The following is a 13,115-nucleotide window of genomic DNA, read 5'->3' as shown; positions in this document are numbered from 1 at the left end:
ATACTTCAATCCCTGAGCATCAAGTAGTGTGCCTGGCTGTCAAGCTGAAATTATTTATGAGTGCCACCTGTCCCTATGGGGAACATGATAGGTTATACTAACCACAGATTTGATGTAGCACTTCATGGCTCAGGAGATTATAATGGTCTTAGTAAATATGAAATGAAAATGAAATCACAACCTGAGGATGCTGTTGACATAAACCCCATTTTTAAAATAACAGCAACTGACAGAGATCTTTCTGTGGACCAGGTACTGTCACAGGTATTTGTGTACTGAATCATTTAACCACATTCCCAGGACACAGGCATTAGTATAAAAGCCTTCTTTATAGATATGGAGACTGGGGCCTAGTGAGGTTTAGTAATTTCCACAAGTCTACAGAGCCAGGGTAAACTAGCTATCTACAGCATCTGTTTTATTCATTCACACGGTTGAGATAGTGGTGGTACCTCCATTGTATTCTTTAGCTGAGTTTTTTAACAACTGTTGTTTTTTTTTGTTTGTTTGTTTGGTTGGTTTTTTTTGGTTTTTCGAGACAGGGTTTCTCTGTATAGCTCTGGCTGTCCTGGAACTCACTCTGTAGACCAGGCTGGCCTCAAACTCAGAAATCTGCCTGCCTCCCAAGTGCTGGGATTAAAGGCGTGCGCCACCACCGCCCGGCTAACTGTTGATTTTTTGATGGCCTATTCTCTTCTATAGAAAGTATAACTGGTTTTAATCTGCAAGAATGTAATGATTTTCACCTACAACCATCGCACTTTTAGCCCAAGTATTAAAATAAATAGTTAATAAGTATGAAAATTATTCCAAAAAATAAGATGTATGCTGATGTATTAGCATTCTTAAAAATGATGCAAACACCTTTGAAAGGGACAGAAGAAAGGAATAAAGTCCCTGAGATATATGGTGACCCTGCACTAAAGAACTGTGTACAGACACCTCAGCATTAACAACATACCAGGGTGCTTAAAGAGTCTGCTAATAACTAAAAAGCATAATGCTTAGGATATGCATGTAAGAGACTGTTCCAAATAGTAGTAATACATCGCTGAAGAAAAAAATTAGAGCTGGCAGCTTCTCAGCATCATTATAGTCCTAATTTAGACATGTTAATGAACAGTATTTAATGTGAAGAACAAGTCATTAACGTGAAGAATAAATTCTCTAAAATTTTGCCTAAGTGATAACTAATGATAAAAACTTACTTTTTAAAAATAAAAGCAAGCCGGGTGTGGTGGCGCACGCCTTTAATCTCAGCACTCACTTGAGAGGCAGAGGCAGGCGGATTTCTGAGTTCGAGGCCAGCCTGGTCTACAAAGTAAGTTCCAGGACAGCCAGGGCTACACAGAGAAACCCTGTCTCGAAAAACCAAATAAATAAATAAATAAATAAATAAATAAATAAATAAATAAATAAATAAAAGCAAAAGAGTGAGAGACATCCGTGGTTCATTCCTCACGGGATCGCAGGCAAATGACAAAGCCGTAATGGTCGTCTGCACTATGATCCCTTCTATCCCTTTCGTGCAGTCCATGCACGTTGCAGCGCCTTCCAGACAGCAGAAGATTAGAACAGAAGGTGAACAGGGGGGCAGCTTGTCAGAACTCTACTCAGAGTTTAGAGGCTGGAGTGGGAGGCTGCTGTGAGCACATTCAATGAGAATCTTGTCCAAAATCAGCATGCCACCTCCTCTGTGGGCTCTGTCAGTAGTAACTCGGCCACCCACCAGGGAGCTTCCTGCTGCATGTCAAACCCTTGCAGCATCTCCAGACCCTCCTGGACACTCGGGCAAGATGCACTCGGGCAGGCACCAAAGGTGAGAGGATAAGGGACCAAGAGGCTGTTATCAGCTTCCCTCGGAACTGAGCAAGTTGGCAGGTGCCTTGCTTCCTCTTAGGTGAGATGGTTTCCATCTCTAATAACTGACAGTCTATTGAATATAACAGACTTACAAACACATTGAAATGTAACAGACTTACAAACACATCGAACTCCTTTGCAGTCTGGATCATCTACCCAAAATCTTCCAAGAGTTCAGCTACTCTAGCCTCAGGTATAACGAACTGCTTAACCTCACTGGGCTTCAGCCACATGTTCCTAATGTGGATTAGGAACTCATGATTCAAGCCCAGACTTAATAAAGGAAACTGTTTCCTTTATCATTTGGTCTGTTTTGTTTTGTTTCCTTTTCTTTTATTTTATATTGTTTTGTCCTAAAATATACAAAGCCATGTAGATGTAGGCTCCTAGACTAAGGAGTTGTTATAGTCCTGTAAATCCTTCACATGTAAAGAAGTGTCTCTAGAAAGTACATGACAGAGTTCAGATTAACTGTCTCTAATGACAGTATGGTGGGTCTCAGCATGTCTGAGCTTATGCTTCGTTTGGTTGATTCATAATGACAGTTTCAAAGCCTCTCATTAAGCTGATAAACAACAGATATTCTTGCTCCCTCTAAAGCATAATGGTGCTCATAGTTCTCTGTATTAGCCAAATGAATGCCTTTATTTTAGAGAGAGGCATGGCCATAACTGAGAAAATCCTGGTTCCAGGCTTCCAGAAGAAAGACATTGAGTGAGAAGCATAGTTGTGCTTAGAGCCGGCCAGGCTGGGCTTGACCCGACCTGTGTCAGCTCCTTGAAAAGTTCAGTGGTAGCCCTCTATCGGCTTTGGTATACTGTCTGCTCGGGCAGAGTTCAGGGAGAGAAGACAGGTCATAAAGAGAAAAAAAAGTTCAAAGGAAAAAGTAAAAATTGACTGGACCAGAATAAACCACCCTAATCGTCCCTGTGGTATTTTCCCGACACTGTGACTTGCCAAACCAAAGTCCCTAAAAGTGGAACTTAGGCACTAACTGTAAACGATGAAAGGTTTGAACAGATATTGAATACCTATTCATACCCAGCATGTGCTTTATAGACATTGTTTAATTACCTCACAAAAATCTTTCTGAAATAAGATCTAAAATGACCTCAATTTTTGTATTTTTAAAGTTACATTAAAAAAAAAAAAAAAAAAAAACTTCGCAGTATCTACTATGGACAGAGTCGGCAAATGTAACCAGGAACAAAGGCCACGTGTCCTTGGACGTTCAAGGGGAGGAGATGGATAGCAAAGGAAGGGCAAGCACATAAGAAACACATGCATGCCTGCAGCTCCTACAGGAACATAAACTGGCTTGGCATAGGAGTGCTGTTCTCTTTCGTTTTTCATTGTTTGAGCTCTGTCCATTTATATACTAACTTTAGTCACTTTCCTGTCTTTCTCTTCCTGGAACTTTTCTTCTTGCCAAGTCTCTCTGCACTGTTTTTATGTCTTCTTTTTGTGAATGGCTAATGACTTTAGAGTTTCTTGACTGAGCATAGGTGGGAGATCATTTATTGGAGCTAGAGCAACTTATTAGTGGCTACAATTACCGCTTCTTCAACAACACTTAATTGTCTCAGTAGATGTGGGGCCTCATATTGTGGTTATCATAGCAGATAAGCACAGCACAGTAAGGTCACAGCTACAATGGCTGGGCCATGCCCAGGGACATCTTCTTCATTGGAAGAGTTTTCTTTAAACAGACCAATCAGTGGAGGACTGGGTTGTGTGTTCAAGCAGAGACCAGAGTGACCACACAGAGATGCAACAGGAAGACTAGCCTGGCTGGGACATCCTGAGGGAGAAAGGGGCATCAGGATATAAGAATACAGAAGAAGCCTGGGAGGGCATGGAGAGAGGTAAACCATGGTAGGAAATCTATACTGTGTTCCAGCTGTGAAGAAGTGCCCTTCAGAAAGATCACTGTGGCTGCTATCTGGGATAGACCAGCAGAGAACAAGAGTGGAAGCAGTCCGTGTGAGAGTGTCCAACCTGCAGACTGCATGCTGAAACATGCGGCCAAGGGCAGCTAAGAGTACAGCCCAATACAAAACCATAAACTTCCTTAAAACGTTATGAGATTTAGAATGCAGCCCAATACAAAATCATAACATTCCTTAAAACATTATGAGGGGTGCGTGCGTGTGTGTGTGTGTGTGTGTGTGTGTGTGTGTTGGTATTTTTGTTGTTGCTATTGTTGTAGTTTTTGGTGGGTGTGTGTATGCACAAACATGCAGACACCTGAAGTTAATGTTGACCACCCTCCTCCATCACTTTCCACTTTATTTATTGAAACTGTTTCTCCCTGAACCCAGGATTCACTAATTACAGCTAGTCTTGCTAGCCAGCTGGCCCCAGGAACCCCCTATGTGGGCTTCCCAAGTGCTGGGATTACAGGTGACCCCCCCATCCCCCCGTGCCTCCTGGCATTTATGCAGGTTCTGGGGATTCAAAGTCTGTTTTTCACACTTATGCAGCAAGTACTTTATGCACAGAGGCATTTCCTCTGCATCGAGTGGTGGCAGCCAGCGGTGGCAGTGGTGGCAGCTGTGGTGGTTGTTAATGTTTGGAGGGAGGGGATTGTAACTTGATTGTGAGGATCTCAAGTGTGAACTCAGCAGATGAGAGCATCATTTTTGCAACGCCGAAAGGTTGTACCTGCCGCCAGGCAGTATTTCAGAGTCTTTTCCAGGAGCTCTTCTTCAAAAAGAAAAAAATTTTAGGTGCAGATCCTTAAGTGACACTAATATATATCAAGGGTTGATAAACAGTGATTTAAAATTAAGAAAGTACAGTGGTGGATGGGAAGAAAAACGTGATTAAAAGGCTACTGCTGTTTCTATAGAAACAAATATTTTTACTATTTTAGTTTTTAGCATTTTAGGATTTATTCACCTCAATCACAGCAATAAATCTGTAAACGTATCTTACTTGTACTGCTGCGAAGCCCGAGGGACTGGGTTTGCCTTGGTGGGGGTGGCACTTAGGTTCGGTGTCTGTTTTCTCACTCTTTGCACCTCTCCTCCTTGCTCTGTCTGAACTCTGCTTTCTTTCTACAAAGGAACTCGGGAAGTCATGGGAAGAGGTGCAGTCAGAAGATGACCGTGAGCTGCTGGACCTTCAGGAAGAGTAAGGCACCAGCCGCTCTGCTGCGGGTTAATTATAGTGTGGGACGGAGAGCAGGCAGATGAGTCTTTCATTTGGGCTGTAATTACCATTCCAACGAGGGAGAATACAAAGAAAGACTCTGAGCCATGCACCCTTTCATGAAAATAGCAAGGTTTTTAAATTAAAATAATTTTCCCATAAAAATCACTAAAGATACTTTTGGGTGAGATTAGTTGGGGTTTTGGATTGTTTTTTGTTTTGCTGTTTATTGGGTTTTTTTTTGTTTTGCTTTATTTTACTTTCTACTTTTTCATACAGAGATAGGGACATACAAACACAGAACTTATGTTAAGATAATACAGATGTGTATTAGACAAATACCTGCTGAAGATGCAACAGTAAAGACAGAAATCCCACTAAGGCTATCTGATTTCTTCATATTCTTTTCTACCATACATAAAAATATCATCAAAAGGAATTTAGATAAAGAAAATAAACTGGTACTCTGAGTCATCCTATGTACTAGTTCATGTTAGACAGTTTGTTATGTGATTCTTAAATCCATCCCTTTGAAGCGGTACTGTTCATGAGTCTGGCAGTGACACTTGCAGTGCAGATAGGTTAGACAGCTTGTCTCAGATCACAGTTACAAAGGAATGGCACTGAAAGAGACGTCACACGCCATTCATTCAGTAATGGGCATTTCCAGTTGTCTCTGTGCCCATTCTCCACTACTTCCTTAGTAATAAAAACCTGATAATTATCAGGATGCTTTCTAGCATGTAAGTAAAAGACTTCCACAGCCTTCTTTGCAGCTACATGTGGCCATATCTGCACTTTGACTGCAGAGATTTCAGCAAGTGAGAGTGCATTGCAAGGTCTGGGAACAATATTTCAGCGCTATGGTATGTGCAGCACAGCTCTTTACAGGGCTTTCCTATCACTATACTCTAAGGACCTGACAAGAGGCCACGGAAGAAAAGGGTTTGTTTGGGCTAATGGCTCCATGGCTGGGCAGCCATGGAAGCTGGATCCCATCACTGCTGATGGAGCTTACAACATAAGCTTCCCATCTTCAGATAAGAAAGCAGAGGCCTTGGGCCAGAGCCTAATCAGTTACAACCTCTCCCTGGCTCCCTGACACTCAGTTGACCAGCGAGATCCCACAGTTCCCAAAACAGCTTCAGGGCTGGGGTTGTGAGCTGCCCAACATGGGTGCTGGGAACCAAACTCAAATCTTATATAAAAACAGTACGTGCTCTTAACCTCTGAGTCATCTCTTCAGCCATGCACACTTTTTGAGTTATCATTCTACCATGAGATGTAACATTTGCCCCATTTAAAATAACCAGTGGTTCCCTCTTGAAATATATGTGTAGGCTTTGTTAAAAGAAAAAAAACAAAACAAAAAACAAAAACAAACCCACAGTCCACCATGTTGAAACACAATCGAAGCACCTCAGCTCACATCCTGTGTATTTAGTGCTTTGACTAATAGAACATCCCATCTCTTGGTAGGTGTCCTTTTGGAGTTAAATTTCTCTGTCTCTGGAAAATATCACAGCACTTCCGTTCGCAAGTCATTGTTCAAACGAATGGCAAACAGGAACACTGGGGCAGCACCTACTGGCTGTTTCTAGTCATCTCATGCTTGGTATTCCAGACCCTGTTTCTCAAAGTCATAATGGGATGTGGCAGTCTTTCCCAAAATGTCATACTCCAGGATTGGTGGCATTTGCTAGCAAACAGGCACTAATACAGCTCACCATGAAGTGTACCTCCAGTGAAAAAATGACCATGCTTTCTGTCTTCTTTTTAACCTAGTGACTGGTCTGATTGGCAGGAGTACCCAGTCTCTGCTGTCTGTCTATTTTGTGAAAAGCAAGAAGAGACGATAGATAAACTGTATGTGCACATGAAGGTGAGATGCTTTTATCTCTCTTTAATTTGGTTTCGTTCTGACAGTGTGGAACTGGTAATCACTGGATCCTCATGTACTCACTGGGGTGGTTTATGTTAAGCTGACAGGACCTAGAATCTCCTCAGAAGGAGCCTCTGGGCATGCTTGAGGGTTTTCCTTGACTGGGTTCATTTAGGTAGGTGACTGCACTAAATGTGGACTGCCTCGCTCCATGGACCAGGTCCGGAACTGAGTTAGGAGAAAGAAACTGAGCAGCAGCGTTTGCCACTCTCTGCTTTCTTCTTTCCCTATGAAGGCTTGTTGGTATGTTGTTGTTGTTGCTGTTGTTGTTGTTGTTGTTATTGTTATTGTTGTTTGTCAAGGTACATTAATCTCAGCGTGGAAACAGTCAGGAAGCACACATCCTCCAGTCCTGAAAGTACACTGTACAAACAGAAGAGCTAGGCCAGGTCCATGCAGAAGAGAGTATGGTGCAGTGTAGAGGATGATTGACTGACCCAAGTGGGCTGCAGCTCAGATGCCGTAGCTCCCACCCTCGAGGTGTTTCCCTGAGCACTGTAGCTCAGGAGTTGAGAGATCTGCAGCCACAGTGGGTTCTGGGGTCTTCTTTCGGTTGTTACGGTACTATTGACTAGGATAGAAAGAACAGAGGTCTTGCTATTCACAAAGATCGAGAACGAAACTGGACATAGAGAGCCACTTGAAGGAGGAAAAAGCAAAAAGAAGAAAAGAAACATAAGAACATACCTGGTCTGCTTTCCCCTCTGGGTATCAGGTTTATATTAAAATGAAGCTAGCAATTCTGAACCTTTATTCACTTCAGTATACCCAAAAGATACTCCCTATGTGTTGCTCTGACCCTTGGCTGGATGCTGGGGTAAAGAAAAGAATAATGATATATGACAGTATTACAACTTGGGAATAATAATAATAATAATAAACTATTTCTGGAGAGTTCTGACATTCTCTTCCTGTCTTCTGAGCTATGTCTATAGTTGGCATCGGTTTTTCAGTCACCTTCAGTCCTCCTCACTCAGAAATACTCTTCTTAGTTCAGCAAAATAAGGACCTGGGCAGAGCTAGAAAGATGATGGCCATATATTCTTATGAATCTGTTTTTCTATAATGGGGTACCAGTAGGATGGATATATGGCCATTTATAGATATATCACCATGTAGGGGAAACATTTTTGGTATCCCCACAAGGATCATTGGTCCTGCTCAGTCACTCTTGTTGGTAGCATGTCATGAACTCCTGAGCATCCTGCATCTGCACAAAATGCTGCCATGGGGACCAAGATATTTTTTTCTGTGAGGTGATAGGTATGAACATTTATTCAGGCAACTAGAGAAAGAGGACAAACAGAAGACCATAAGTCTCTGTACTGTGGCAGTCCAAAGAAAGCATAGTTGATGTGAAAGTGGAACTGAAGAAATACACACACACACACACCTAGCTATGTGAACCATCACTTGCTTATGGCTCTTTAAAACCTCCTTCTGTAATTGTGGTCCAGATGCCTTGCATGCATGAATCACAATTTAGCATTCACTTTTATCAGGCTAGATATTTCAGACATGTAAATTGTCAAAACTGCAATAAGCTGTAACTAATTAAAACATTTCAAATGATTGATGCTTTGGGTTGTGCTTTAAAGAACTGCTGACCATGGAGGAAGGTAGTTAGAATTAGAAGATCTCAAAAGCAGAAGATGATGAATTCAGACTGCTTCTATATACTCAAGCCCCTGTGAATCAGATGTCTGTTTATAGCTTTAGCCTGAAAGATTAAATAATTCATATGCTTACAAATATACTCCTTCCCTTTTTTTAGGACACACATGAGTTTGATCTCCTCAGAATAAAGTCAGAGCTTGGTAAGTTTGGTTGGGAAGTTATTTTCTATGACACTGCACTTTTATCAACCATCCTATAAGTGATGCCTGTGTCCTTTAGGCATGACTGAGGCCTGCAGTCACATAAGCCATCTCTGTAGAGATGTTCCTAAATTCACTAAAGTGATGATTCCAGGCCATTCTGAATTCTGATCTTCAACGGTTTACTTCTTTTGTTTAATTTCACATACTGTTCATCTGTTCTTCTACATATATGAGCACCTTAATAAAATGCAAAAAGAGGCTCACAGAAAGAGCACAGGTAGCTTGAGGCTTGGAGCTTTTTAGTATAATTCATTTATTTGTTTTGTTTTTGAAACAGAGCTTCATTCACTATGCAGCCCTGGCTTTTATATGACCTAGAATTTGCTGTCGATCAGGCAGGCTTCAAACACACAGAGATTTGCCTGCCTTTGCCTTCTGAGTACTGAGATCAAAGATGTGTACTACCACACCCAGATAAGAGCTCTAGTTCCTGAACTCACATAACAGTACAGTAGTGTCTGATATGCACTATGTATATAACACTAGGTCTCAGGGCAGAAAACTGTGAACTGTGTGTTCAACGATACATACTGCAGTGCTTGGCAGAATACCTACTATGCGTTATTATAGATGTGACCAATTGTATAACTCTCAGGGTGACTGCCATGGAAGGGTTAGCAGTGTTGCGACATAAATTACTAACTTCCTAGTGGGTCTAATTACTGGGCTCCTGGATATGTGACTTCGCTTTGCTACTATTACAGACATGCATATGTGTTAGACACACAGTTTGTTTGCTAGTCAGGACCATAGCCACAGAACCACCAGCCTGGTGTGAGATTGTGGCACCACCATTGCACAGCTGTGAGATCTTGAACAGTTTGCTAGTGAATAATGTTGATGTAATGATTCTACCTAGGTGATGATGGTTTGGAAGCTGAAATGTACTAAGACATTAAAAAGTGGTGAGCATAGACCACAGCATGTACGCCCTATACTGGTGTCCATTATTGTATTTTAATTGTTCCATGTTTTCAGGTTGGTTAACTCGGATAAGTGTTTCCTGTAAGAAATTATAACAAACAATTTTCCATGTTTTCAACATAAAGTTGGTAAATATTGTAGAATTATAGACCTTAAGATATCACATGATATCATACAAATATTTAAGTTTTTATATATCAGTTTAAAATAAATTTTTAAAAATTTTTAGAGAAAAATAATTACTGACAATGCATAAATAATGCTAAAGGTTGTCTAATGGGTTACAGGATTAAATTTCTATCAGCAAGTGAAGCTGGTCAATTTCATTAGAAGGCAAGTTCACCAATGCAAGTGCTACAGTTGCCATGTAAAGTTCAAATCCAAAGCAGATTTAAGGACTCACATGGAAGACACTAAACACACCTCACTGCTTCCTGACAGGAAGACATGGGATCAACTGGAGTAAGTCTTGCTGAATTGAACATGAACCTCCAAATTGTGTCCCTTTATTTAACTGCTTTAAATGTATACACACATATGTAACCAAGTATAAATGTGTGTGTGTGTGTGTGTGTGTGTGTGTGTGTGTGTGTGTGTGTGTGATGTTTATGTAACTTTTTTGGAATCTGAGTTGGCTAGTTTGGTATAGAAGTAGATACAGACTTTTAAATTATATTTTATTAGCAAAATGTTTTAAGCACCTTTCCACATCCCATGTTCATGTGTTCCATTTTTTTTTAATGGCTGTCAGATATGCCATTGACTACTATACCCTAACTTGTTAGGTTATCTTTTACTTTTTTGCTATTGCAAGTAGTAATAAAATGCATAGCTATATGGCTGCATTTGTGTCCTAATTATATCATTCAGATAAATTAGTATGTCAATGACATGCACATCACAGAGCTTCTAGTGTACATTTTCCATATTGGCACTTTTGAAACATTAAGCATGCATTCTCTGACACGAACTTTTTGAAATAAGCGATGTCAAACTTCCCAAGTGTCATTTGCCAGTCTAGTCCATCTATGGTGGGTCCACATCATTTTTATTGACTTTAGTGGAGAGAGTGGGATGCTGGCTGGCTACCTAATTTTTCAGTATCCTCAGAGAATGTTAAATTAGGCCTCCACAGAACTCTAACCAAAAAAAAACCTCTGGTTTTCCTTGTTTGGAAGACTTCCCATTCACGAAGGCCAAGGTCAGCCCTCTATTGACCTGGTACTCTGGACTTAGTCCTCATAGAAACTAGAGATGGAGTAACATGGTTGTGGCTTTGTTGGGTATTTGAAATTTTTACTTTTGAAAAAAATAAATAACTATTTTCAGCTCAGTTAAAATTTTGTATGGAGCCTACTTTGAGTAAATAAAGGGGGTTCTGTTTTTTTGGCTGATAACAGAACAGCACAGTACTGGACCAGGTTATCTGTCCAGCTAATGTTTCCTATCATGATAGAGACTGAGCTGAGTGTCCCACTAGCAAGACTCACATCAGGCTCATGTCAGACAGGAAGGGTCAGAGGGAAATCAACAGAGGTGTCTCCCAGCCCAGCCCTTGCAGCTTATTAGAGTGTCATCAGGGGACATGGCACAAGCCGTGCTGTGTGCAGCCTCTGCCTCGACGTTTTTCATGAATTGTACTCATTTGGTTATTCGGTGTATCTGTGGTTACTTTCAGGTATTATTTCCCCACCTATGAGAATGACACTCTCCTGTGTACACTGTCTGACAGTGAAAGTGACCTAACAGCTCAAGAGCAAACTGAAAATGTTCCCATCATCAGTGAAGACACATCCAGACTGTGTGCTTTAAAACAGAGCAGTGTTCTCAACCAATTGCTACTCCAGGGGTGCCTGGAAAACTAGGAGAAGCTGCTGCGGGCACAGTGTCACCTGGTTTTCTCCTGTAAGACACAGACAAGTTCAGATTTGATTGTCCACACAGCATTATTCATGGCTGAAATCATGGTTGTTGTTAATGAAAATTTTTCAAGAAATAAGAAAAATAAAACATTTTGTTTTTATATTTGGACTGAAGAAATTTTGTTATTATCTTGGATGATTTTATTTCATAAACTCATGATTATCTACAATATGGAGAAGGTAAAAGTCACAAACATTCAAATGGATGACCCTGACTTTAACCCATTGTTTAGTCTCCTTCCCACAGGCCTGTCATTTATCAAGTCACAGAGTTCAATGTGATTTCAGTACTAAGTTGGGAACTTATGGGTGATTAAAACAAGACCCACTGAAGCAAAGAAAGGTGACCAAAGATCTGGATAATGCACAAACTGGACTATTTAGAAATCATCCAAACCTGATTGTATTACAGCGTTATTGTTTCCCTGTTACAAACCGCATAGAAATGGGCATAATGTAATTAACCTTACTCTTCCCCAAAATGTGTGTGTACCTATGTGTGTGTTTTCCCTGATATGTATTATAATAGCAATAGTAACAAAGATAAGTACCACTGTCTACGAGCATAACTGGAGCGGTATTATAACACTCAATAAAGTTAAAAGAAACTTTTCAATACCATTTTTTACTTTTCCCAGATAGTCTCAAAAATGTCTCGAGAAAAGCGCCGGGGAAGCTGGGGCGCAGGGTCGGCTGACACTCGCCAGCTACCCACAACACCCTCCACAGGATCTTAAGACTTCTGGTGAGTGGAGCACAGCTTCTGCTCCAATCCAATTGCGTGGGACCTGAGACTGCATTAGTTAGGGAAGCAGAAACTGGCCTGAGTAGGGCCACAGGCCTCATCCGGCCGGATCAGCACTGGGGTAGCGGGAGCGCAGGGTTGCCTGACACCCGCCAGCTACCCACAACCCCCGCCGCAGGATTTTGGGACTGCTGGGGAGTGGAACACAGCTTCTGCTCCAGTCCAATCACGCGGGACCTGAGACTGCTCTGGCTGGGGAGAGAGAAATCCTGCCTACATAGGGCCACAACCCTCTTCCGGTCAGAAAAGCGCCTGGGCAGCTGGGGCGCAGGGTCAGCTGACACTCGCCAGCTACCCACAACACCCGCCACAGGATCTTAAGACTTCTGGTGAGTGGAGCACAGCTTCTGCTCCAATCCAATTGCGCGGGACCTGAGACTGCATTAGTTAGGGAAGCAGAAACCGGCCTGAGTAGGGCCACAGGCCTCATCCGGCCGGATCAGCGCCGGGGTAGCAGGAGAGCAGGATTGCCTGACACCCGCCAGCTACCCACGACCCCCGCCGCAGGATTTTGGGACTGCTGGTGAGTGGAACACAGCTTCTGCTCCAATCTTTAAACAGTGACAACGATAACAACTAACCCCAGAGATTACCAGATGGCGAAAGGTAAACGTAATAATCTTACT

General features: G+C 41.8%; 1 protein-coding gene across 2 annotated transcripts in view; it reads left to right on the top strand.

The window, feature by feature from the left end:
* Nucleotides 1-11,785, top strand: part of Znf277 (zinc finger protein 277) — a 122,970-nt gene extending 111,185 nt beyond the window's left edge. For both annotated transcript variants that reach the window (XM_021179196.2, XM_029484540.2), the window contains 5 exons: nt 4,931-4,998; nt 6,802-6,898; nt 8,733-8,775; nt 10,050-10,224; nt 11,441-11,785. In XM_021179196.2, the coding sequence (XP_021034855.1) occupies nt 4,931-4,998; nt 6,802-6,898; nt 8,733-8,775; nt 10,050-10,224; nt 11,441-11,627 (570 nt within the window). In that variant the 3' untranslated portion in view covers nt 11,628-11,785. The remainder of the gene's footprint in view (nt 1-4,930; nt 4,999-6,801; nt 6,899-8,732; nt 8,776-10,049; nt 10,225-11,440) is intronic.
* Nucleotides 11,786-13,115: the final 1,330 nt, after the last annotated feature.

This window comes from Mus caroli, unplaced genomic scaffold (assembly GCF_978045245.1).
Source record: "Mus caroli unplaced genomic scaffold, Mus_caroli_1 scaffold_14, whole genome shotgun sequence".
Lineage (NCBI taxonomy): Eukaryota > Metazoa > Chordata > Mammalia > Rodentia > Muridae > Mus > Mus caroli.
This window is presented reverse-complemented; position numbering and strand designations above follow the sequence as displayed.